This window comes from Macrosteles quadrilineatus, unplaced genomic scaffold (assembly GCF_028750875.1).
Source record: "Macrosteles quadrilineatus isolate MER2022 unplaced genomic scaffold, UCM_ALF_1.0 Scaffold_2__2_contigs__length_208266976, whole genome shotgun sequence".
Classification (NCBI taxonomy): domain Eukaryota; kingdom Metazoa; phylum Arthropoda; class Insecta; order Hemiptera; family Cicadellidae; genus Macrosteles; species Macrosteles quadrilineatus.
This window is the reverse complement of record NW_026542595.1, coordinates 11,105,538-11,132,386: the sequence shown is the minus strand read 5'-3', so window position 1 is coordinate 11,132,386 and position 26,849 is coordinate 11,105,538. Positions and strand designations below refer to the sequence as shown.

Sequence of the window (26,849 nt, the reverse complement as noted above, 5' to 3'; positions counted from 1 at the left end):
ATTACCGTGTGAAATTAGTGAATACGTAGTTAAATAGGTTAAATTGATAATTGGTGATGTGAGTTGTAGAGAGTTTAATACAGGAAAAATTAAAATGTAAGGTACATAGCACACTTTTTCAATGACTATATTTTTTAGATATCCTGCAAAAATGAAAGCTAGTTGCCTGGCTTCCCCGAAATTGCGAGTAGAATAGAAAAAGGAAGCGAACGTTTGAAGTTGTTTGTGCTGCGAGCACTACAATAACGTTTGAGATGCCAATAGAAGCGGACAATTGGGCAGCAAAATGTACTTCAATTATATCAATGGCTTAATGGGAGGAGGGGATATGGTCTCACGCGGTCTAGCCTGTGCTCGCGCGCAAGTCCTTGCCTTATTTTGCTGTAGAACTGTAGGGCCTACTTCTGTACCGGTGAAGACTGTACCCGCTGTATCCTGCACTCGCAGGGGGTTGGTGTCTTAAGAATGTGCTCAGGCGGCCGGCTAGAATAAACTATTTTATCACAACTGAAAAAAGATAGTTAGTTCAATCCAATCATGGATCTCAAATCTCTGCAGGATGAAAACACATGTGTATTATAGCTTCCCTGTTGGTTCTCTACGTCGTAGTATGCCAACATGAATGTGGACGTAATACTAGCTTGCACCACTCAGCACCTAATAAAAAGTATTATCCATTATATTCATTAGACCTGTTATCAAAGAACTCAAAATATTGATATTTCTCCTGAACCCCACCCAAGGCAAGGGCTACTCGGAACCTGAGGCAAAGTTCTTTTTTTCCTTCGTGACATTTCAGTCCAGAGAGCTAAAACCCTATTGGACTGAGGCTGTTTTAGGACTTTGTCCTCTTCAACCATGCAAAGTTCAGTGGCCCATGGACAATGAGGCTGAAGATTGCCAATCATCGCAAAATTTAGTTTTGCCGCGATTAGATGCGGTTGCCCCGCCACGCCGCCGCCGCCGCCACCGCTGAACTCCTGACTCATCCTCTCGCTGTTATGGTTTTATCATACCGAGTTGAACCTGTCTTTTAATCTACTATTGTTGAAACACACATTGTGTTACTGACAGACGGCTTTATGAACAGTTAAAAAATATCCTTAAACATTGTTTCATAAATTCGTATTAAATATATGGGCATTTTGCCTAATTTTGTACCTCTGATATTTAGATAAAATTCATCTCAAATTTTATTATATCTGATAACTTCTATGAGGGGATTTTAAATAGTCTAGGCCTTTATTTAATCGTTCTGGACATAATAATTATTATTTTACAAAATATCCCTGAGCGGGATGTGTTTATTGATGTTGTTTTGTGGGTATATTTAATGTATATATTTAAAAAAAATCATGTTTTTCACTTAGAAAAAAACTAAAATATTAAAATTCCAAAAGAAAGCTTTTGTACGGATGTGCTGTGAAACCTGGAAAATAAGTAAATCAATAAACAACCAAACTGAAAGTGTGCATAAATATATGCGCAAGAAAGATCTTGAAAATTAGATGACCGGAAACAGTATAAGGAATTGTGGTAAATAACATAAGTGGTATCAGCGATCTGACTCATAATTTTTCCCATTAGCTATTTCAACAACGCTTATTATGTGCAAGCAGTGGGAGTATCTATAATACTTTGAGGAAAATTACAAAAATTGCAATAACTTTCGAACCTACATTTTTACAGCATTTGGGGTCACAGTTAAGTGTTAAAAGGACCATGAAATATAAATATTACATTTTAATCAAAATCGTTCAAGCATTTTTTATAAAACCCCGATCTTCCCGGTATGTTTGAGGTTTTGAGAGGAAATCACCATAAAAAAAAAATTCCATTAACAAAAAAATTAAAAGAAAAACGCCTGGAGATCACGCGAGAAGTCACCAAAAGAGAGGCGACATACAGAGTGGGGTGGAGAGGGATAGTAGTGGCCCTATGCTCTAGGAGGATCCACGGTATAGGTCAGTAAGTCAGAAGAAAACTTACTATGAGTGTGGTTTCTTTTTAACCTAATTTATCATAACATTCTGTATATACTGCACATTCGTATTCTTAACGTAAACTTAATACGTTAACTGGGAGAATAGCTACGTCTGCAAGATTACTGCGTCGGGATTATTCTTTGGGATTTAGATTGATGTTAACTATGAAAACGTTGACAACAGTTGAGCTTTTTTTGTAATTAAAAGCCACATTTCATGGTGCGAGCTCAGCATTAGCACAAACATTGTAGCTGGTGAGTGGTGGGTGGTGGGTGGCGGGGGCGAGCTGTAGCTGCAAATTGGCTTATTGGCGACTATCAGTGGAGTGGTACTTCTCAATGGGCACTTCCTCTCCTCTACTGAGTGTTAGTTTGGTTGAGTCACTTACCTGCCTAGTGCCTATGCATATGACTGTGGTAACAAAACAAAACACTCACCTTTCGACCACCCGCAGATTACACATTAATTTACTACATAAACAGATGTAATAACCTCTTCTAAAACGTAAAGTCGCACGGAAAAATAATATTCGATTCCGTAAAAAGCTCTTGCAACTGTAGATTGATTTAGCAAGTCCTATTTCGTGATTCGATAGTTTTTCCCATGCTCGTCTTTGACTCGCAAGTAAAACACTATCTCGACCCTTAATCTGGATATCATTTCACAAATCCGTGACTGATTTGATTCACTGCAAATATACAACGCGCTTCTTTCGCGACTCATTTTTATTGCGTAGACCAGCGAACACATAACAAAATAGAAGCGCTACTCGGAGCGCAGGAGCGTGGCAGTCTGACTAGCCGACGAAACGGACAAAGATGGCGGCGCTAGCCTAGTCCCGACGTCTGCAACGCGCTGGTTGTCTGCTATGCTTCTTGTCAGTGTTGTTTACATAGGCTTTGTTTGAATGTAAAAATACTTTTGTATAAAAATTACTTAGGTTTTTCTGGATGTACATTGTCATATTAGTATATTGTTGAAAATATCTTGTAGTAAATCGATTGTTTTTACTGTATTATTGCCGACATAAAATTTATCTAATGAAAACCTTTACCCTCAAGTTCCTATAATGAATTATTCCTAACTGATTAGACAAGCACAAATTCGTTTAATCAGAGTTTACTTGGCTATTTCCAAAGTAATGGTTTAAGAATCGTTTAGGTTGATGTTAGCCTCCGGATTACCAATAAACACAAACATAATTACTCTATTTTAATGATAAATTAAAATAACAATAACCAGCATGTACTCTGGACGGATAAAAAAAAGAGTAAACTATAATAGAAATTAAAACTGGTCTTAATTTAAGTAGTGTTACACGTTACGAAGTAAATTATTTATAAAAAAATAATTGAATAATTTATGAAGAAAATAATAATAATTCTTTTGAGTCTAGAATCAAATAAGAGATTTATAAATCTTAAGTTATTGTCGTTCTTTCTGTACATGAAAATGTCTTTAATATATACAATATTACAGTACAACAGTATAAATAAAACATTAAAACACTGCACGCTTAATGTATTGACGACGGCCCGGCGGGGCAGCGGGCGTGGCGCGGAGCAGCGGCAATGGACCCCTTTTGTACCTGATATTTTTAGAAAACCACGCAGGATAAAAATTTTTGGTGAATCGGATAGTTAAATTTGGTTATTTATCCACAACTTTCCCGCTGACGAAATTACTCTGACCAAAAAATAAAAAATTTCCTCGCAATACAACTTTTTCATGTCTGAATGTGAAAAATTAAACTACATAAGTAATACAAATATTTATAAATCAATTACTATCATAACTAATAACTTTATATTAACACCATCGTTTTCCTCAGTATCATATCTACAAGTGTGCAAAATTTAAGAATTTTTGGTCAACTATTAATGTTGTTTATGATCGTGTATTTGTCGCGGGGTTTTTAATGCGAACTGTGCTCGCGGGTCTTGGATTCAGGCTGAATGACGGACCAAGATGGCGGATTTGGCCACACTTTCAGTGCATTTGGTTAAACGCCGTGTCCTCTCTATTATTATTATTATTATTATGTGCTCGCTGGCGTAGACCTACAGTTTTGGTTCCTTTGTGGAGTCTATCACCTTGACCACTGAGAGTCAGTTCTACCTTGTATTTACCAATCTTTGATTATATGTACTCGAAACAATCAACCTTATTTTGTCTGTTGCGCAATGAGTATCCTTCAATAGCACGCACCAACTAGGAATTGTTCATACATACACAAATAATGTGTTCTTCCAAGTGCCGTCCACAATATCTTTAACCTTCGTTTCGGTTGGGTTCAGTTCGGTTCAAGGATCATCAATTGCTGGACTGATGTACCACACGTACAATTATGCTGTTTAAATTACGTGAAATTGGGGACATTTATGAGAGTGTAGTGTACTACATACCTCTGTCTGAACTAATCGAATGGACGTTCGTGTTGTTGATTTGAACAGCTGCGGGAGTAACTTAAAGACCGATTTTATAATTGTGTCTTAATTCGTGTACCGTATTTCCTGATCTAGGTTCTCCTTTTAATAGCCTAGTAAAGTGATAGATAATGCCATTAAACTGTGAAATTAGGTGGAACTGAACCGTGTATGAGAAGACTATTTCTGTTTTATAATCGATTTTAGTGTGAATACATCGCTTATAAATTGAAGAACATTAAACTGAATTAAGTTGGGATATAGAAATGTTAATAGCGTAGTATGAAATAAATAAATCTGCCAATTAAAATCAAAATATGCAAACCAATCCAACAAGCAAACTACGACAGTTGATTTATTCCAGCATAAGAATAACATTGGAATTTTAAGTTTATAGTATTTTTAGAATTTTCTGTAATGTACTAGCCTAAATTATTATTATTATTATTTATTATATAAATTTTGTTGTACAAAATGGTTTGGTAAGAAATTGCAAAATTGTTGTTTTTGAAGTAAGATTTGCACATTTACACACATAATATATATGAATTTAAACGGACTATGTTTTTTGACATCTCGGGACATCAAAAAGGAAAAAAAGTGGTCGTGGGTGGGTCTTACCATGAGACGTACCGGTAATATGTTAGGAAATTCGCTAAGGTGTTCACAAAACATAGGTGACTCAGTTAATCGAAATCATAAATGTTATTTTGTTTTAAATTTATAATTTTACAAATTTTAGACTAGACTAGATTGGACTAAATCTCTACGACGCCGTATTTTAAGGTGGAGACAAATAAAAGAGAATATTTGAGTTGGTCGTTTGCTATCGACTAATACTAGCTAGTTCCTTGGATAGCTGAGTTCAGTTTCAACCCACCAAAATGCTACTGACGTTTCTCAGGATCGAACTGTCGATGCTGATTACTACTGATTGTAGGCAAGCAAGACAACTACTCAGCTACTCAGCTATCGTTACACAGTACGCACACTGATTGGCTGGGTAGTGGAGGTGACCCGATGGCAAGGCAGTTCACACGACCGCTCGTGCTCGACCTTGATGGTCTTCAGATGTGCTGATAACATGTGATTGAGTGACCTCAGACAGTCAGAGATGACGAGGTACGTGTTAATGGTAATAGCCGGCTGTTACGTTGTATGTTCGTCTCTCGTCTCTCACGTCGTTTCCTCAATCCTTGGTGTTGTTGGCTTGTTTGTCTCTGTTATGACGCCTACTGCCACACCACGCCAGCCTGTTGTGCAACTGATGCATCGTGAAGTTGCATTCCTCTATCATGCACCGTTCGCCGTTCATGTGAAATAACACCAAATTTAATACTCAACTGACTTAATTTCAATGACGATTAAATATTAGATGAACTTACAGTCGGATTAAGTGGGCGGAGCGAACGAAGCTCTTAATAGGGCGACTCTTACGACTAAAGTAATCGTTTTTAAATTTTGCATCGGTGGGGGCTAACATCTATATTGGGTTAAACATTTCTTTCAGCAATCTGCAACACGGGAGTCTCAAAGGTTCAATGTAAACCTTATGGAAGCAGTATTTGGCATAAACAAAGGCATAACAAAGACAGGTGATCAGCTGTTGCCTGAGATTCAGTACATCAGGAAACAACTGATTATTATTGTGTCTGTTATTGATCTTGCTATGTATTATTTTAATTCGTGATTAATTCTTAGTTTCATTTTAAAAATGACGAGGTGTAAGCCCGTCCTACGTACGGGAATTCAGTAGTCAGTTAAAACCGTGTACAATTCAGATCAGCTAGTTTACACATATAAAGACAAAGGTTCTTGCAGTTTTAATGTGAAAAATCATCTTGTAAACAAATGTTGTGTGACCAAATATGTTTTTATTCCATCATAGGCCTATACGATATGCATTTTAAATCCGATAACTTTACAATAAAACAGCAATTCTGCAATTTTTACGATGTGAAAAGCGTTGAAGTGAGATTTGCAGCCGATTCGCACAGACGCACACTGATTATAAGTAGCCTACAGTAGAGAGAGTAATAGTCAATTGAGAAGTGTATAGACCTAGTCAACGATACCGCCTTCCATAGCATACCTGCCTCTTCCATAATTATTATCACCACAATACAACTACTATACACAATTTCCAGTAAGTCTGAATAGACACGACCTAAAATAAAACGATAATATCCAATAAAATTCACAGTACACATAATTTAACTTTGATGTCCTAAAATCAAAACTAATCGTCACACCTATCCTTTAAATCAATTTCACTGCATTAATTGCTAAATAAATAAGTGTAAACAAAGAAAAGTAAAAACAATAACAGTTTGTTTTGAAACAGCTGTTTGGTTCAAATAACATTCATTTGAAAAAAAAGAACTGGTCACATGTAGCAGGAATATAAAAAGTAAACACGCTAGTAAAGCTAATGACGTAATTGTCAATGTTTACTATCCATACCGTTATCAGTTCTATCCTTAATAATTATCCACCCTCATTTAATAAATGTACATCGTAATTTCCCATATTAGTTAATTTTAAATACAATATATTCATAGTTGAAATAAAAGTGATATTTTCACGTTTGGGGGCGCTGATATAGGCACCCCCAAACGTAACCACAACTGAACACGATTTCATAAAAGGATGGTTTGTCTAATTGCAGTATCCTAGGTCAATGTTGACGTTGTGTTCATCTATGTCATCCATCTGTTTATCTTTGTATAAAACCCGGCTGAGGTTGTGGTGCTAGTTTAAAATCGTGATTCCTGATTATTCTTGATCTTCTTTTTATGACATCAATATTTCCGGGCCATATCCAAACAAAGTTAAAGCAGGCAAACATTAATTGTAAACAAAAAGCTACCATGAAGAATTAAAACATGTAAGCATCGTTATTTTTATATTCTTTCCTTGAAAAGTGGAGTAGTAAAATAATTTACATTTATCCTTCTTTATTAAGACTCGTGTACAGAGCCTCGATTTGTACTGTGGTTTAATTAATTTTGGTCTAAACTATTTTAAACTGTGGTCTAATTATCTCTACTAATCTTACTTATTTCCTATAATCAATGACAAAATAACAGTAAATAAAATAACCTCATAGTTCCATAGTTTATATTTAACCAGCTGTTAGTTAAAACAAATAATTATATTGCTCTAAAACAAATCGAAGATTACAAAGATTGCTTTAAAAAATAATTTGAACATCCTAGTATTTTACTATGTATAATTTAATTAATCTGTCATCCTCTTACATAAGAATTGAACGTATCAATGATTAGCATTACACATAATATAAATAAGTCAACCCTAAGTATGTCTTTACATTTTTATCCAAATGCTGAATTTGTGACACAAAAGCTGAATGTTTACAGCTGTTATGTTAAGCAAATTATTTTATGCCAAAAGCTAGTTTCGAATCTTAGCGTCGGCTGCTAGACTTTTAAAAAATTAAAACTTAATTTCTAAAAAACTGGGACCCTAAACTAAATTTATGGCTTCGACATTCCCTAGTTCTCAAAATTATCTTTCTTTCAACACAAAAATCATGAAAATCCGTCGAGTGGTTGGTTCAGAATTGTGAAATAAAAAAACACTGTTTCGTTTTAATATTATAGATTATTTTATCATCTACAAAACAAGTTGACTATTAAGTGTATTTGTAGCAGTATTCCAATATTTTTATCTTGCAAACTTAACATTGTTAATGCTGAAGGAAAACAATTAAAATATTTGCCTCGCTGTTTATATTATAGGATTACGATACAGTTAAACAACAATGCTATCAAAAACTCACTCAAAAAAATTTTATATTAATTTGTTATGGTAAAAATAATTTTGACAAAAATAGAATTGTAAAAATGACAACAGATTTCCCTAGTAGTTAGTAAGTCCAAAACTGTACATATTAATATACAGTCGTTTCAACGCTCGCTGTAATCATTTTCGTTCTTGGGCTTAACTTACTGTTTAGGCTACTGTATAAATAACGTTGAACGTGTGCAGCATGTTTGCCGAGAGAAGTGTCTAACAGCCCGAGTCACTCACTGGTCCAAGTGTAAACCTGATTATCGCTGTGTGACGCAGATGAGTCAGCAACTACCTTGATTGTGTTCTCTCTACCTATTGTTTCGCACAATCATTAGCCTCCTAATGAATACAGTACCAAGAATTAACTGTGTAGTGCTATCATGGATCCTCCGTTATAACAAGTAACCTAGAATTTCAAGTTCAATTTGTATATTTGGGCTACGAACCAACAGTGATCGATAGGTTTTGCTCTAATTATTTGTTTAATATTCCGTTCTACCGTTCTGTGGAGACAAAGGCCATTTATTTCTAATAATATACAAACATAGCTATATAAACCTTGAAACTGTACCGTGTCAAATTAAGTTTACACAAAACCCACCCAACTGGATTTTACCTCAGGAAAGTCAAAGGTCTTTTGATTTTATTTTTACCCTGTTCCATAATAATGTGCGTTTTCAATAGAAACATTTGATGTAACTGGCAAAATAAATGAATTTTTTTCACCACACTACGATGTTTTTAGCCGTTTTACAAACGTTTATTGGGGCCGAAACCTACGTATATGTATTGCTGTCCAGCTGGCATGTCATCGTCATTTGGGGACCGAACAGGTTTTTACATCCCTAAAATCAGCTGCCTGCTTACTTTCTTCATGAAATGATGAAATACACATTACAAATATAATTGTTTTATTTTCACCGCTGCCTATCAACTATTTAGGCTATTATTTTTTGCTGATTCCTCAAATTATTTCTTCACATACCGGTAACCTTAAAGTAGTAGTTGTGTTGACTATTAGTGTGCGTTATTATTGTGGTGAATAGTGGTAATTGGTTATAGTGTGGTAAAAAATAGTGTTCGTATCACGGACCGAAATGGTTTTGTAGCTCTCGATTGTTTTAAGTTCTCGAGAATATAATTTTGATATGAAATCTCTCTAACAGATTTCGTAGGGTTAGGATTATTTTAAATTCTTTAATTGTGAAATTGATATAAATATTAAAAATAACACATTCCATTTTCCTACAACAATCTACTTTAATCAAAATTTTTGATATTAAATTTTGCTGTCCATAAAAACAAACATGATCAAAAACACATTTTAACAACTGTTGATAAAAAAACAAATATGTGAGTATCAGAAACAGTTTTCCTTTCTGTTAAGGGACAGAAATACACGACGTGCTTTATCGCAGCCGCAGGAGAAACCTTTGGTAAATAAATGAAGGCTTGGACGGGAACTGAGATAAAAACACAAAAAGAACAATAAATCTCGGTTAATCTCGGGCCGCGGCGTCCGGGAGATAAGACTGTATATCGAGGGTAAATAAGGGCGGTTTTTGCGACAAACATTGAACATCCCGACTGGCGCCACTGCCTTAGTCTGAGGTTCAGCGCCTTGCATTTTCCCTATGAAAAACGTCCATTATTTGTCACTTGTGAAATATTACTGCTTCTATATTGTAGCATGTAGCAGAATATAAGTTGTGTCTATTTATCTGGCTGCAATAATTATAAATTTTTCTATTATCATATAAATCAAAATTTTAATTTCAAATCTCGTAAGTAAATAAGTAAGTAGTATTTTCAATACAAGTTATAATATTATTATTTATCGTTACTGAGAAAAAATAATAAAACATGTAAATATGTAGGGAACTAAGAATGTTTGAATTGCAATTATATCCTTTGCGCAGGACATCAATAGGCCTATGCGTTTAAATTGACAAGTTTTAAATAAATAATGAGGATTGTATGGTAATTGTGGTTGTTCGATGACTGCATTCTATACATATCGCCTTTCCAATTATATTTTCAAAAACATATCCGCGTACGGTACTATATTTTTGTGTGGATATCAAAATGAACGTAGCGAGGCGAGGCGTCGCGTCGTGTCGGGCGCCGGCATTGCCGCCGATGCAATAATGATACACGCCTTGGCTCTTGGCTGTTAAGCTGAGTTTTCCTATCGCTGTTTACTTATATAGGCATGCTGATAAAACAGCCAATTTAAATTAGAGCTAGTTTTGTTTTTTTCAGCTTTTCCTTCTAATAATGTCTCAAACAACTATTCTGTTTGCTAATCTGTTAGTTTGATTTTTAATTTGTAACTTTTTATAAATATCCGTACGTTTAACGATTTATTTTATGTTGAACATTTTTTTGCATACATCTTGTTTGGTTGAAGACACAATGTCGAGTTTCAGAAATTAATCGGTAGTTCTGTAAATACAAACTGTCTTATATCTGGATTAAATCATGTTGTATGATATAACTACCAGAGACAGGTTTTGTATTTTTCGTAAACTAAAACATACTCCGAACTCTTAAATCAATTTAAGACACTGTACCTATGACTATATTTGATGAGCTTCTCAAGAAAAACTATCAGAAGAAACAAAGAGAGAGTGGACAATCTCAGTAGTTTTCTAATCAGGTCTGCAAGTCAGCCTATTGATGCAGGTGTTCAGTTAATTGCTAACTTTGCCTTTGTACGTGTAAGTACCAAGTATCTAAACTGCAACTTCACCTTCACCTTCACATCTTGTAGAGAAACTTCACCCCACTTTCAGTTGACATTGCCAAGATCAGTAGAACATCACTACCGTAGTTGCAGATCAGTAGTAGATTATATGATGATCCAATGCAAAGGAACACATCTATAACGCTGCTGTACTCCTTTATAAAGCTTATGGTTTGGATACCCATTGTAACAAGACAAATTTAAATTTTGTTATTTTTTATTTTATAAGTTGATTATACAACGACAATAGCTGATTGTTTTGCTGATTTCTGTAGGATGTGTGGTGGCGTTGGTCCAGGTGACAATTGGCTTGCGTTGTACTGTAGTTTATAGAATTTTACTCACAGTGTCGTTAATTAGGCGAGTTTGTTAATTATGAATTAAACTTGCTAAGTGAATTTCCACCAGTTAGTTAATGTATTCTCAACACAAGTTATATTAAAATATAATGTACACATATGTCAACCAAGAGATTAAACGATTTTATCAGTTAATTTATATTTGCTGGTTTGATGAAGACAAACAATTTTTTTGGGGGTAAATTGTGAATGCCTGTAGTTTCATAAAAATTAACATCACAATTCTTACTAAAGAAAATCAATCTACTTAATGATGATATAATGAATAATATTTCAGGAGATGTATATGTTAGTCTGTGCACGAAGGACACCCTCCAATCAGGTTCCTACGTCGTGTTGACGTCAGAGATCGGGGGGTAGTTTTCCAGTCATAGTCACTCAATTTTCGTTGTCATACTGTTCTAAACCAACCTAACCTAACCAACCAAACTTGCTGTTACATTTGAAAATTCTGTGTGATATTCCCTACATGTATTTTCTGTTATCAAACGGAATTACTCGAATTAAAATTAAAATTACATAGCATCACATTTTGCTAGGGAGGTATTCCCATATTGGTTAGTTGGCAGATTTCGTGACGTCACGTTTCACGTTTCACCTTGGGGGTGGTTTTACGGGGGATAGTATTCCGCACCCTCACAGCAACCTTTTGAAATGTTGTAACTAAACAACCGACTACACCATTAAGTAATGTTGCAAGGATTACAGAATCTTTACCTAGGAATCTTTTACTATTCAAATAGTCAATGCTAGGATTGTGTTTGAAGACTTGTGAATTTTGAAATGGGAACTCAACCTACTAATACAGAGTCGCGAAAACATTGCTTTCTAGAGTTATTGATATGATAAATTAGGACGATTCTTGGTTTTCCCAACGATACTTCTGAGAACTCCGCCTAATGTCGATGTCCACAAGTGGTAGCGTAGGTGACCTTTACTTGGCCATGGTTAACCGACTAACCCGCATTCTGACCGAATGTTTACGTTTTCACGACCGCTGGAGCGGATGTATCTACAGAGAGCGACAGACTGGCGCTACCAACCGGTCCACACTCTACAGGGTGACGGTGAAGAGAAGGGTAAGCAGGTTAATGTTCCACGGCCTGGGGGTGTTGTTTACAGTACTCAGTAGCTGTGACCGATATGTGACGAATTGCTGTAGAACACATAATAAGAGTCATTGTCACATGGAACCATCATAGCACTAATTCTTGGTAATTTTACTATGCTGGGTTATAGAATGGCTGTATAGTTATTTAGATACAACTGACATAAATCAACAACCCTTTTGTTTTCATTTTAAATCGGAAGAGATCGCGGTGTATCCAATAATTTTGTACATTATTCACACGAGGTGTTAGCCCGTCCTACGTACGGGAATTCAGTAGTAAGTTAAAACCGTGTACAATTCAGATCAGCTAGTTTACACATATAAAGACAAAGTTTCTTGCAGTTTTAATGTGAAAAATCATCTTGTAAACAAATGTTGTGTGACCAAATATGTTTTTATTCCAACATAGGCCTATACGATATGCATTTTAAATCCGATAATTTTACAATAAAACAGCAATTCAGAAAAGCGTTGAAGTGAGATTTGCAGCCGATTCGCACAGACGCACACTGATTATAAGTACGGTAGGGGTACACTTCCATATCTGTTGGCACAAACAACCGAATGAGTAATTTCGATTATTCGATTGTTTATTTCAATATATCGTTTGGTTAGGTTAACTTTACCTTACTAACCAAATGATATATCGATCAATATTTTCATTCGGTTGTTTGTGCCAACGGATATGGAAGTGTACCCATAAGTAGCCTACGGTAGAGAGAGTAATAGTCAATTGAGAATAGACCTAGTCAACGATACCACCTTCCATAGCATACCTGCCTCTTCCAAAATTATTATCACCAAAATACAACTACTATACACAATTTCCAGTAGGTCTGAATAGAAACGACCCAAAATAAAACGATAATATCCAATAAAATTCACAGTACACATAATTTAACTTTGGTGTCCTAACATCAAAACTAATCGTCTCAACGATCCTTTATATCAATTTCACTGCATTAATTGCTTAATAAATAAGTGTAAACAAAGAAAAGTAAAAACAATAACAGTTTGTTTTGAAACAGCTGTTTGGTTCAAAAACATTCATTTGAAAAAAAGAACCGGTCACATGTAGCAGGAATATAAAAAGTAAACACACTAGTAAAGATAATGACGTAATTGTCAATGTTTATTATCCATACCGTTATCAGTTCTAGCCTTGATAATTTCCCACCCTCATTGAATAAACGTACATCGTAATTTCCCATATTAGTTCATTTAAACTACAATATATTCATAGTTGAAATAAAAGTGATATTTTCACGTTTGGGGGCGCTGATATAGGCGCCCCTAAACGTAACCACAACTGAACACGATTTCATAAAAGGATGGTTTGTCTAATTGCAGTATCCTAGGTCAATGTTGACGTTGTGTTCAATCTATGTCATCCATCTTTGTATAAAACCCGGCTGAGGTTGTGAGGGTAATTTAAAATCGTGATTCCTGAGTATTCTTGATCTTCTTTTTATGACATCAATATTTCCGGGCCTAATCCAAACAAAGTTAAAGCAGACAAACATTAATTGTAAACAAAAAGCTACCATTAAGAATTAAGACATGTAAACATTGTTATTTTTCTAATCTTTCCTTGAAAAGTGGAGCAGTAAAATAATTTGCATTTAAGACTCGTGTACGGAGCCTCGATTTGTACTGTGGTTTAATTAATTTTGGTTAAAAAGGAGGTTTAAACTGTGGTCTAGTTATCTCTACTAATCTTACTTATTTCCTATAATCAATGACAAAATAAGAGTAAATAAAATAACCTCATAGTTCCATAGTTTATATTTAACCATCTGTTAGTTAAAACAAATCATACTGCTCTAAAACAAATCGAAGATTATAAAGATTGCTTTAAAAAATAATTTGAACATCCTAGCATTTTACTATGTATATTTAATTAATCTGTCATCCTCTTACAGAAGAATTGAACGTATCAATTATTAGCATTACACATAGTATAAACAAGTCAACCCTAAGTAGGCCTATGTCTTTACATTTTTATCCAAATGCTGAATTTGTGACACAAAAGCTGAATGTTTACAGCTGTTATGTTAAGCAAATTATTTTATGCAAAAAGCTAGTTTAGAATCTTAGCGTCGGCTGCTAGACTTTTTAAAAATTAAAACTTAATTTCTAAAAAACTGGGACCCTAAACTAAAATTATGGCTTCGACATTCCCTAGTTCTCAAAATTATCTTTCTTTCAACACAAAAATCATGAAAATCCGTCGAGTGGTTGATTCAGAATCGTGAAATAAAAAAACACTGTTTCGTTTTAATATTATAGATTATGCAGGACATATAAATCTTGTGAATAATGCTTGTGAGTATCTATTGGTTTTCCAAGTGCATTAAAGGTCAACGTCATAAAGCCTGAGAAGTTTAAGTAATATGCCTACAGTTTATTATTATAACTAAACAACTTGAGAGTCTATACATTGGAGAGTCATCTCCGTTGCAGCAACGGTGCATACTATTAGGATGCACACAATATTATTGCGCAGCGAATCATTTCTTCGTTCTGGTTTGAAATTGAACTGCAGCTTTTTAACAATCTGGTTAGTTACTTAAACTATAGTTTTTAGAGTTTACAAACTTCTCATACTAACAGCCATGTAACAGTTAATGTATATCTCTTCCAATAAAATCCACAAACCCAAAATTAAAATCTTGCAGAGGATCTCTAACGGTTGTTCAGCATTGCGATGTTTACTGCCTATAAAATCAGCGACGACCCGTGTTGTATTTCTTGGGGGCATAAAACGCGACCAGACCTCGTCCCAAAGTCCGTCGCAGCGTCGCCGTCGCGCCGATCTAACGGAACCGCGATCTCTGATCGGCGATCGGCGCGGGGAACCCGTTCAATCCGATCTGATCAGAAGACAAAGACGAGGTCAACAACCTGGTCGTTAGCCCCGCTATAAATAGCCCACTGGTCGTGGTTGGTACTAGTTAGGGGATATTTTTAGTCATCAGGGTCGACACGGCAGAATTTACTGGCGGAGCACGTTTTGATCACGTGAAGAGCTGCGTTGCAGAAGTTGCTGCTGCAGCATTGACTGCTGCTGCAGCCCAACGTCTTCCTTCCTCGTCACTTACATTTCCTGGATGTCTTCTGCTAGTATTTAATTAGTGTTGGTTTGGTCCTCTTCCGTTTGTGGTTTATGGTTAGCGCCTCGTCTCCAGTCTGCAATGCTTCTTTCGGCGTTTCAGCAAGTTTGTCTTGTGTTGTACCGTCCATCGTTCCTACAAAATTCTCCACAAAAATTACGTGTTGACGTCCAGGTTATAGACTTGTAATGTGCTTTTACAATTGGCTTGCGTTGTAGTTTATAGCATTTTACTCAGTGTTGTATTAATAGTCAAAGGTATAACCTTTCTGTATCCAATAGTCAATGGTATAACGTTTTAAAACTAGAGATATGACAGTGAGCAAGAAAATATGCATAATTATGCATAGCATAAATTAACATGATTTTGATCATTACATCTACAGTTATGAAATTTGGGACGACGCTATGTTAGCTCTTAAAAATTGAAAATTTGTGCGAAGACTCCGCAGAAGTATATCTTGTAATATTCTTAATTATTAGTGATTAGTTCTATTTCAATTACAGACAATTTACCATGTGAATTATGCTATTTTGATAAATGCTTATCTTCTTCTACTACTCAATAATATGACAAAACGTCATCTACACCCAAGCAGTACAGTATCAGTAAGTGTAGTGGGGCGGAAACGCAAGGGGACGCAAAAGAACGGTGTTCCCACTCTGCTTTTTCAAAGAACCAAAATATTGATAGGTGGCCTGTATTTTTTCTACAACAACTGTGAGCGATTCCGCATTCAAAAATTAACGACCACAACAAACTCATCGCATTCAAGTACTGTTCTCCTTCATTGATTCCATTGTTCGCGAAATCTGTATTCTGTATCTTTGACGAGTCGCAAACTGCTATTCAGTACACGCATTCGTACCATTCATTATTTTTCCTACAGTCACCCGGCAAAGTTGGCTTCCTTGTACTGTTTATAGTACAGAAAGCTGCTAATTGCTGCATATTTATACTTTGCCGTACGGTTTATACTATGCCGTACGGTTTATACTTTGCCGCACATCAGGATTCCAACGAAACAACACAAAACAGCGTGGTTCTATTATGCACGTAATCCGTGTACGCTTGGAAATAGGTTGGCAACACTTAAAGATAATAATACTATGAGCAGCTGATTGACTATTATAACTACTATTTAACCTGTCATTTCGTGTTTATAGTTTCGGTATTTCTGATCTTTCTGGACTTTTCTTTTAAACGTTTTTAAAACATTCCTACGATCTTAATAAACAAGAAAATACCTTTAAAGCATTTTTTTAGGCGCGGAAACCATTTTAAATTACAAAAACATACGGAACTATATTCTCAAAACGCGGAGCACATTTCTTGCCGAGGAAAAATAGCGGAGTGATATGGACCGCGGGTACTACTTTCTCTAGGGCACCATTTGTGTTGCCAGCTGAACCTAAAAACGTGTTGTATGGTGTTTGAAAGACTAATTATTTATATACTTTATAGTGACTGTAGGAAAAATATAATGTGTAACACGAGTGAAAAAGGCCTTTGCTGCACTCGAGATCATTCCGCACTCGCCTGCGGCTCGTGCGTAAACATTGCTCTCGTGTGCAGCAAAGTGCCACTTTCACCACTAGTTACACAAATAACTATTATCAGTTATAGTTCTTACTCTAAACGTAAAATTAGTATACGAAACAAACAATGAGCAGGTTTGTGTCGCGTTAACCTTGAATCAGTAGGAATGCAGATAAATCGCCAGAGTCTCTGGTCGTGGTCTCTAGTTGCGTAAGCCGTTGTAGCTTGGCGTTGTGGGTAATCCAATTGCAGGCTTTGAGGCTTGCGATCACCGTAGCCTTCTGTGAAGAAGCCGTTAAAAGCTATGACGTCACTGTACAAAGGCATAACAAAGATTTCTTAACACACATCTGCGTTGTGATTCAGCCAATTCATCCTTGAGATAGTAATGAACTGTCATAATAACAAATATGGACCCAATTCACAATTAAAAATCTGTCCTGAGAACTTCTTCTTATATTAATAAAATTCTTGAGGTTTTCAAAACAAGTATAGGAGTTCTTTTAATGCTCACGTATTCCATACCTAGTAGATAATCGGCTACACATTTTAAAATTTGAATATACCCAGATAGTAGGCCTATTTATGTGGCCAAATAATGCTCTACAACATGTTCTTCTATCGCCCTGTTTTGTAAAACCTAAGAGTTTAGTGAAATGTAAGCCTGCCCCATTGCATGTTGCCTACAGCCTTACACTATGAGGTGAACTCTGACGCCGTACTGGGTCCGCTTAACTAATTTCTTAATCAAGTGCGCAGTTGCACCGTGTCCTACTGGGTCAGCTGAGTGAATCCATTGCGGAAGACTTGCATCACAGACAAGAGAAGTAATATTTAAGTTTTCGCTACGTATTTTTTATTATATTAGATTCTTGCGACACCTGGATGCAAATACGAGTCAAGGATTATTGTTCGATTGATGAGATGATAGCTTTGTTACGGCCCAAGCCTAACTAAATCATTTAGCCAGGACCGTTTAAAAAACCGTCGATCAATGATGGCTGAGTATACACTTAGCACCTTTCTATGAACGGAACACCATAATCCCAGTTTACAGACATACCACTATTGTTCACCACTAGTTGTCAGCTTAGCACTCAACATTCGTGTAATAATTTCTTAGATCATAATCAGCCATTGTTCTCGTCGACCTCCCCGATTTCCTGCGGATCGCCGGATACGCGATACTCGGCCCCGTGTTTATGCAGGGCCGTTGATCCTGCAATTACTGCGGCCAGGGCAGGAATGTGTTAATTGTCCGCGGCGCCAGGGCAGCTCGCCCCGGGGCTGCTGGAGTCTGCGCCGCCTCAGCTACGCACTACATTCGCGACTCACAGATCATGTATCAACACTAAAGCACAACTAATGTGCAACTACTTTCTTCACGCACACCTTGTGGCATTGTGTTTCTAAACCTTTGTGAAGTTATATTTATAAAATCTGCTGATACTCGAAACTAAAGACTATATTTCCAGTATTTTTGATTGTTTAGCATGCGATGAACTATGTAGCCTTCGTATTTTTCAGGTTGTCCTTTGAAAGAACTCAGAAACAAATAACTCATAGGAAAATACCGTAGCGAACTTTTTTTCGAGAAAACCCTGTTTTCGAACAATATAAATAGAATTGCATCAGATACAACAATAGGCTGTGAGTGTACGCAGATGTGCTAATTTCTGAGCCCACAACACCCTCAATATACTCCCTTTCTTTTGTAGGAGTACAGCGAAGTTATGCCAATTATGTAGGCCCTATATTGCTTATGAAACCTCTTTCAATGCTCAGTCCTTCCTACTTCGCCTCTCTGGTTGCACCGGCGCGGTTGCACCAATTTCCATTTCCACCTCGGACAGTGGGGGGAGCACCAGCACGCAAGGTGAAGGACATCGCTTGCGCAAGCTAGGACGACGACCCCAGCAGCCAGCAGCCACTACGAGTTTATTATAATTGCCAATGTGTTTATCTATTTTTACACGTCGACGATCCACACACGTATACGGCGCGTCATGATGTCCTTTTACTGAGCTTATCGTCGGCACTAAATAGTTTAATGAACGTTAACACAGGTTAGAACTGCGATGGTAATGATATGCGAGTGGTAATTGAATACACCAACTGACTGGAGCAGGAGATCGGCCCGCGGCTCTTCAGACTCTTCGCTGTTTATTGACTATTAAAGTTTACGGTCTTCAGCATATAGCTGGATGCTGGATGTTTGGGTTTAATGAAGGGATTTCGATTGGGTTTTAAAGGAAGTGCTTGGCTTTAGTTTTACGTTAAAATGAATTGTATTTAAAATATTTCGCCAAAGTGAGTTAATCGAATGACAAATAGAGATTAAGGGGTCATGATCAAAATAGAAACTCAATTAAATGTAGGTAAATCAAACCACCCTTCGTTGCGGAAGGTAAGTAGACTATAATGTAAAGCTCACTCTGGCCTAACTTGGAAGTTTAAACATTCAATAATACACAGATTCTGTATTCGTATTGGGTGCTCTTCTAAAAACCCCCGTATTGAGCAGCGTCGGGGGAGTGTACAAACAAATTAAAATTAAAATTATTAGTTCATGATTTTACTCCAATTGAAGTCGGTGTAAAATTGAACATGTTACAAACTAAACCCATGTTAAAAATAAAACCATATACTTTTTATTGAATAGTCCTTTGCATACAGTTTATTTGGCTACGTATTGTATCGTAATTAACTTCTTATGATACAAACTTTTGGCTTCTACTATGAAGAAACGATATCAAAAATGTAGAAGTTGTTATCAACGATTTGTGTAGTGAAAATCGATTGTTGTTTAATAAGAACTGTTAATCTTCAGTGATAATACTTACTATAGAATGCCAGTTTTAGTTTCCAGTTTTACTAACCTAAAAGATTTGTTAAACAGTAGCCTAAGTTATACTAAGCAAGAAAAGTTTTTGTTACAGTATCCAAACGTGGTTCAGAGGAAGATGGCTCAACTCGAGCAGCCAGAAACTACGAGATCTACCGCAGAGGAGGAATCATTTGTAAGTACAGTATCAGTAGGCTGAACCAGCTTATTGCATCTAATGAACGAGTATAATGAAGTAGTGTATTGCACACCGAGTTGTAAAGGGATTGAAAAAAAACGAACTAATAATAATAAAACAAGAGTTTTAATATTTTACACCATGTAAATATTTTAAAATAATACAGTCTAAAGCGAGAATCATAACATAAGTACCGCCCGAAGACATAAACTACACTGTGTCAATAGAATGGCTATTGTTACTGTAGTTTTTCTGTTGAAGTTGAATCTGTCTGTTGGCCATCCACATGTTCACAGTGTACTAGATGGTTGCTTGTGTGGTTGTTAGTTGTTACGTATTGATCCCAAAATTAGTACTTCAATACAAACATGACGAGTGACATACTTCTTATCGGTTCACTATGACTACCATCACGGCCGCGTTGCAAACCAACGTTTGTAAGGTCATACCAGTAGTAAAAAAGCACACAAAAAACACGATTTTTACTCATGCACGAAACATTAGCATTATGTGAATATTTTTCCTGAAATGGATCAATGATTTTCATATTGTATCCGTTTTGATTGCGTAGCCTACCTTTACAAAACAACTTTTACCATTAAACTACCTTGCAGGGTTGTATTTTGCACACTGATGTCGAATATTGTTTTCGTACTGTTCACAGCCGCGTTATAAAGTAATTAAGAAGTTTGAACGTTTCAGATATCAACTGCAGAGAATTGTTCAGTTGCTGGTAAAGACTTGACATCTCGTCTGCTCCAGCCCGACCCTCTCAAAAGACTCCGATCAATAATCACTTTGAAAACAATTGCTTTCTTCAAAGGATTCTCTTTTGAGGACGTTGTTTCTAAAAAGGTTGTTACAACAAATAAATTAACTATTTTGTGTCGATTGACTCATAGGATAACAATAGCAGACTTAGGTTGTAGAACATAATCTCACTTTTAGGGGATTATCTTTAATAATACACAACAACACAAACTAATAATAAGCAAATATTCTAAAAATTATTACATTTCTGCATCCTGTTTCTAATATGACAAATAGTGGTTTTTAATAAAATTTTTGAAACCTTTTGACGCCCCTAGCGTTTCAGAGTTTGGTGTTACCACTATGGTAGCGGCTCATGAGACATTCCCCCAAGGGTATAAAGAATATAAAATATAAAAAAATATTCATATAAGTGGTTAAAATTCAGTAAAATTAGAGTCGAATCAAATAGTATTACTAACATTTTTGTATCTGCTAGCAAAAAATGTGGAAGACGTCATATTTTCTTTTTAGTGACTAAACAGAATTTAATTACTTTGTGTGAAGTCAATATTTTATTATTCAACCTAAAGAATATTTTGTTGTCGCACCCAAGTACAGTTGAATCCTCCCAGTTTTCCAACATTGTTTTGTGTGATACAGGATTGACGTAAGCAGGCTGGACTAACAAAATAATAACATCTTGGCCCACTTTCAGATTTCGCCCAACGACCTTCTTCCGAAACCAGAGACTCAGCCTGCATCTAATGACGATATATTTGATGATTTTGGTTCGTCCTCAGTATAGCTGGAGTTAAGCATTTCGAGCAAACACAACCATGTACATGCAATGCAAGTGTTTGGGACGCGAAGGTTTGTCCATACTAAAATGAATATAGTTGATAAATAGAGTAAACATACCTCAGTTTAAAGCATTAATTTACATAGTAAGCTTAATGCCACATACTATTCAATGGTAGTGTATTTTAAAAGGTGTACACACTTTATGTAATGTTTTGTGGCTATATGGATTTCGTTGCCGTTGGTGCGTTATTTTTGTTGTCCTTGATTTCGCTAACCAGCTGTTGGTTGCCTAGCAACAAGAGCTGTCATTGATGTAAACAAAAGTGTCCGGTCATGTTGCTACGTTGTATTTACAATTTTCTGTTCAGTTGTCTTGGTTAATAATAAACAAGCTAGTTAGTTATGCTTGTTCAGTTGAAAAGAAAACAGCGTTAAAAATAATTTCCTCTTACGCAAATGTCAAACATTGTAGATCTCAATAATATTTACTTTTTGCTTGTTAGAGTTAGTTAACCTCGCGAGGTACTATGGTAATGTAAGATGGATTTCAAACACGACAGAAGAACGAATACTGCTTATGTGAAAACTGTAGATTTGGAGTTAAGTGGAAACCAGGTAGATTATTCTGAAATAAATGATTTTTAAAACTATACTGTATTTATAATTACGTATGTATGTACAAAACTTAACTACTGTAGTTAGGAAATAGTTGGTTTATTTATAAGTTTGTTGAAAACTATTTTAAATTCATCAAGACTTTATAAACTTAATATTTTTTGCCCTAACTGTTTATGCAAACATGGTTTTATCTCCTTATTTTTTCACACACGTTTTCACGGTAGCTATAGTTGCTAGTTATAGTTTACTAGACTGGGACGGGTGGCGTCGTCCTGTAATCCAGTTACTAGGAGGTCACGAATTGTGGATATTTATAGGCATGCACTGTGGATGCGATACTCTCTCTGGTGTAGATTAACGTCCGCACGAGTGAGTACTACGACTATCCGCAGTACTATCCTGATAATTAGACCAATTCGTATAGGCCTATACCAAGGCAAAAATGTGGTTCGAATTCCACTATAAACTGTAGGTCCCTTAGTTGCCATTAGCTGTATGGGCTATTAATTAACAGCTGTGTCTAAGGAATATGTCGGCCTTAGTCACTAACAAGACTACAAGATCGCGCCACTCATCCTACACTCATCTCCATTCATACTTGGCTTAAAATACCTACTTTGTATGGTCGCCATTTTATCGAAAAGTATTAAATAATTAAAGTTTTTTTATGTTTATAGTTTCATGGTTAGGGAATTTTATTTATTAACTAGGTGAACCTGTGCGAATTCGCACGAATAATAAATTAGGATATTATAGCAATGTCGTTAGAAGTTGCATCGTTGTATCGACGTTGGTCTTGAGCTCGATCGTTGACTACCTATATGCATTCTAAGTTCTTTTTGCTGTTCAGTTGGGGTATTTTGCAGGACGGAGCTCATCATGCTGAAAACTTGCGCGTATGGGTTAATATCAAGTTGAATCAGGGCTGCGAAGCCTTTAGCTTTGTTTAGCATTCCTTCTTGAACAGCGGTTTCGAAGTCCGTCGGTATAAATTTTGGCATATGTGGGATGCTCCCCTTCTGACGGTTGAAAGGTGACAATTGGGTGATAAATTGGGTCGTGCACCTTATACATGAAAGGCCCTCCACCGTTATGTTCTTCAATTTTAGCTCAAGTGCTGACCATTGCGAGCGCAGAGTTGTACGATCTAATGTTCTCTTTGTAGTTTCTGCTCAAATGATTTGCTCCATTAAGTAGGCTCTTAATATAATAGATTTCTTGGTGTGGTGGTAGATTCACTTTTCCTTTATGGCGGCAGGATGAAAATCCTTCGCCTCGTCCTCTTTGTTCTTCTTTAAAATGTAGCGCACCACATTTCTGACATTTTAATGCCATCTCGCCAAGTGAATGCTGCTGAATTCTTGTTCTTGTCAGTGTAATTTTGTAAATACACGTTGCCACTAACTTTTCCAGCTCTTCGTCTGGGCTCCTTCGTTTTGCATTGCTTGCCGTATGTTGACTCGCCGTGTCCGACCGGCAATATTTCTTTGTCGTCGGGTCCTTGGCATGTTCAAACGAAAATATAATGTAAAACTTTTCTCCCGTCGTGTCCTATAGGTAACATTAATTGGCCGGGTTTCTAATTATTTTTAAAAACATGCAAACTCTTTACATTTCAAAACCAAACAAAACAGCTGGGATTTAACTTTTTTTAAACTAATGTATTGACATCTGTTTCAGAATATAATAACATCCAAATCAATCACAATGTTATCCTTATGGAAGGAATTTTGAGGGCAGCCCACGCCCTTAAAAATATATATTTCAAAAATCTAAAGCCAGTTTGCACATCTACACACCTAGACGAACATTTTGGTATATAATATGTGGGGTTAAATCTTAAAATAAAAAAGCCTTATTGTTCACAAAGTTTCATGTCGCGTATTAAATATATAGATATTCGAGCTTACAACAAAACCAATAATTAATTTCTAAGGTGGTGGGTCTCAAACTTTCTTTACGTGGCCTGATTTTGCTTTTTTCCATGCTAAGTTACAGTAACTATTCTAGATAAATACAATTTTTAGGTTTCAAACACTAAAGAAATATGTGTAGGTTATAGGCCTAATAATATCAAAATTTGTTATGAGCACTATGCAAATTTATATATTACTATTATACTGCTACTTAATGTTATATTACTTAGAAATCCATGCAATTAGTTTTATCTATGCAACCGAGTACAAAGTAGTATGAAATCAGTGTTCTTCTAATACAGTAGTATACTTAACTGTCTAACCTATGTTTATGGAAACATAATTTGTATTTCATTATTTATTTTGCAAAACCATGATATCTTTGAATTGGTCAAACACAAGTTTTGCACTAGTTATGACAAGTTTCCACTTAAACAAGTCTATAAAATATTACTGTTAGTTACAAGATGCTTACAAGCATTGTGCAACATCCATCGGGACATAAGCCCGAGTCTTCTTATTTTTAGGTTTGGGCACAAGATCCTTGTAATTTGGCACCCTTTAACTTTTGAATTCAAATAAGAGTAATATAATTAAACCTTTAGTCACAACTATTCATTTGAACATAACTCAACAAAACCTACTAAAGCTGTAACTGATATTTGCTGCAACATTGAAGTCAAGCCTAGAAAACTTTGGCTAAAAATAAAACTAGACAGTAAACATTTCTTTCCCATGGTAAAGTTTTAAACTGTTTTAGAATATAAATTTACGTAGTTGTATTGAACATCCTACAGAGTGCGTTGATGTAAATGACTCCTTTGACCATTACACAAACCGTTTTTTGAAAGGACAAGTTATTGTGAATAACATAATTTTTATTACATCAACTATCAAGGTAACAAAATTAAAAGGGAAAAACACAAGAATTCAGAAATATGTTTTTATAATAAGTGACAAACAAGATCCTACTTGGTTAAATCAATTTAAAAAATCAGAAAATTAGATCAATTGATATTCAGAACCTTTAAACATAGATCATTAAATGAGATGACTCACAAGATTTCTAGTTATCAATAAACTGCAAAGGTGCTATGTATTCAAATGTCATTTTAATATAACTTAGTGAATATTTAATCACCATTCATATTTTCAGATAAATCTATCTGAAAGACCTAAGTCCAAAGATAACTCATCGTCTCGAAAGAAGTTACCGCGAAGTTTAAGACCTTGTGCTCTGCGGAGGCCAATGTCTGCAACACCATCGTTTGGCTATAGGGTGAGATACTTTTAAGTCCATAACAGTTAATATTTCATGATGGAATGGCCTCTGGATCGTCTGAATTAACTATATAGTGGTTTAAATTACCTTGTTACTGTCAAAAACGATCCTTCGTAGTATGTGAGACTACAGCTGTTTCATGCTTCAAAGGAGCACATCTTCAGGTCGGAAGAACGTAAAGTAGTCTTCATTGGGATCATATATTCCGCGTATTGGAATTCGTCAAAAGTTTAATAAATAGGTAACAAAACACATAACACACAGAAACACGAAAATTTTTTTATTTTTTGACCAGACGACGGTAACAACTCGCGACTCTCCCTCAGCCGGCGCCGTATTACGTGTATTGTTACCGTCGTCTGATCGACCAATTCTAAATGTTTCGTGTTCCCAATTAAGACTACTTGACGTTCTTCCGACCTGAAGATGTGCTCCTTTGAAGCATGAAACAGCTGCAGTCTCACATACTACGAAGGATAGTTTTTTGACAGTAACAAAGTAATTTAAACCACTGTATAGTTAATGTTTGCAAACTGTATGGATTTCCTTTACTCTAAAGGAATTTGAGGTACAAGTCAAAATTACCTATTTGATTCACCATAAAGTTGATGCATATATTTTGACAAGTCTCAATAGATATCCAGTCCCTGGGTGAAAATATTGTCTCTTGTTTGAAAACAAGCTTACTAGGGTTGCTTTCAGAGAGGTGAAAGCCAGTTGAGCGGAACAAACGTGATTTGATATTTGTATACGTGTTAGTTTTGCTATGGTCAAAGGTCCAAATCCAAATGTTCTCTTTTCTTTTGGTCAGTATGTAATAATTTGCTAGAATCATTGACTTTATATAAAGTCAAAGCTAGAATACTGTAGATGGTTTGTTAAGTTAAGACCATATGCAAGCATTTTTGAAATTGTTTCCCTGTTTAACCTTAACCAACTATTCCATTCCAAAAGTAAAAAATTATATAGTGCAACACAAATAAACAACCCGATCACCTACCTATAACATACACTTTACCTTCCTAATCTAACCTTACTTCTAAACACTTAATGTAGTCACGAAACTCATAAACCCCGACCTACCTCCCCACATGCCTAAATTAGATCAGTGTTCAATCTGCGTTTTATATAAGTGTAATAACTTACTGTACCGTCGATGTAATTCAACATAATATAACCTATGAGGTATTATCGGATTAAATACCGATTTCGATGCGGTTCGATATATCGCTTATTAAATCGTGATTTCTAACATTGGCTGTTTCTAACCAGCTGGCAACAAAATAGGTTCCCAAGAAAGTAGTCACCGGTCCGTATCCCTCCGCTCCTAGTTTATGCTCCGCGCATTGAGAAAGTAGTTC

General features: G+C 35.8%; 1 protein-coding gene across 5 annotated transcripts in view; it reads left to right on the top strand.

Moving 5' to 3' along the window:
- LOC128988149 (uncharacterized) overlaps positions 1-26,849 on the top strand; it is a 151,121-nt gene that overhangs the window by 83,961 nt on the left and 40,311 nt on the right. Inside the window, exons 6-8 of one of the 5 annotated variants that reach the window (XM_054409376.1) lie at positions 20,035-20,115; positions 20,821-20,973; positions 25,363-25,485. In XM_054409376.1, coding sequence (XP_054265351.1) covers positions 20,035-20,115; positions 20,821-20,973; positions 25,363-25,485 — 357 coding nt within the window. Of the gene's footprint in view, positions 1-20,034; positions 20,116-20,820; positions 20,974-21,655; positions 21,742-22,006; positions 22,288-23,999; positions 24,106-25,362; positions 25,486-26,849 lie in introns of those variants that run through there. The other 4 variants (XM_054409377.1, XM_054409379.1, XM_054409378.1 and 1 more) reach the window with 4 other exon arrangements.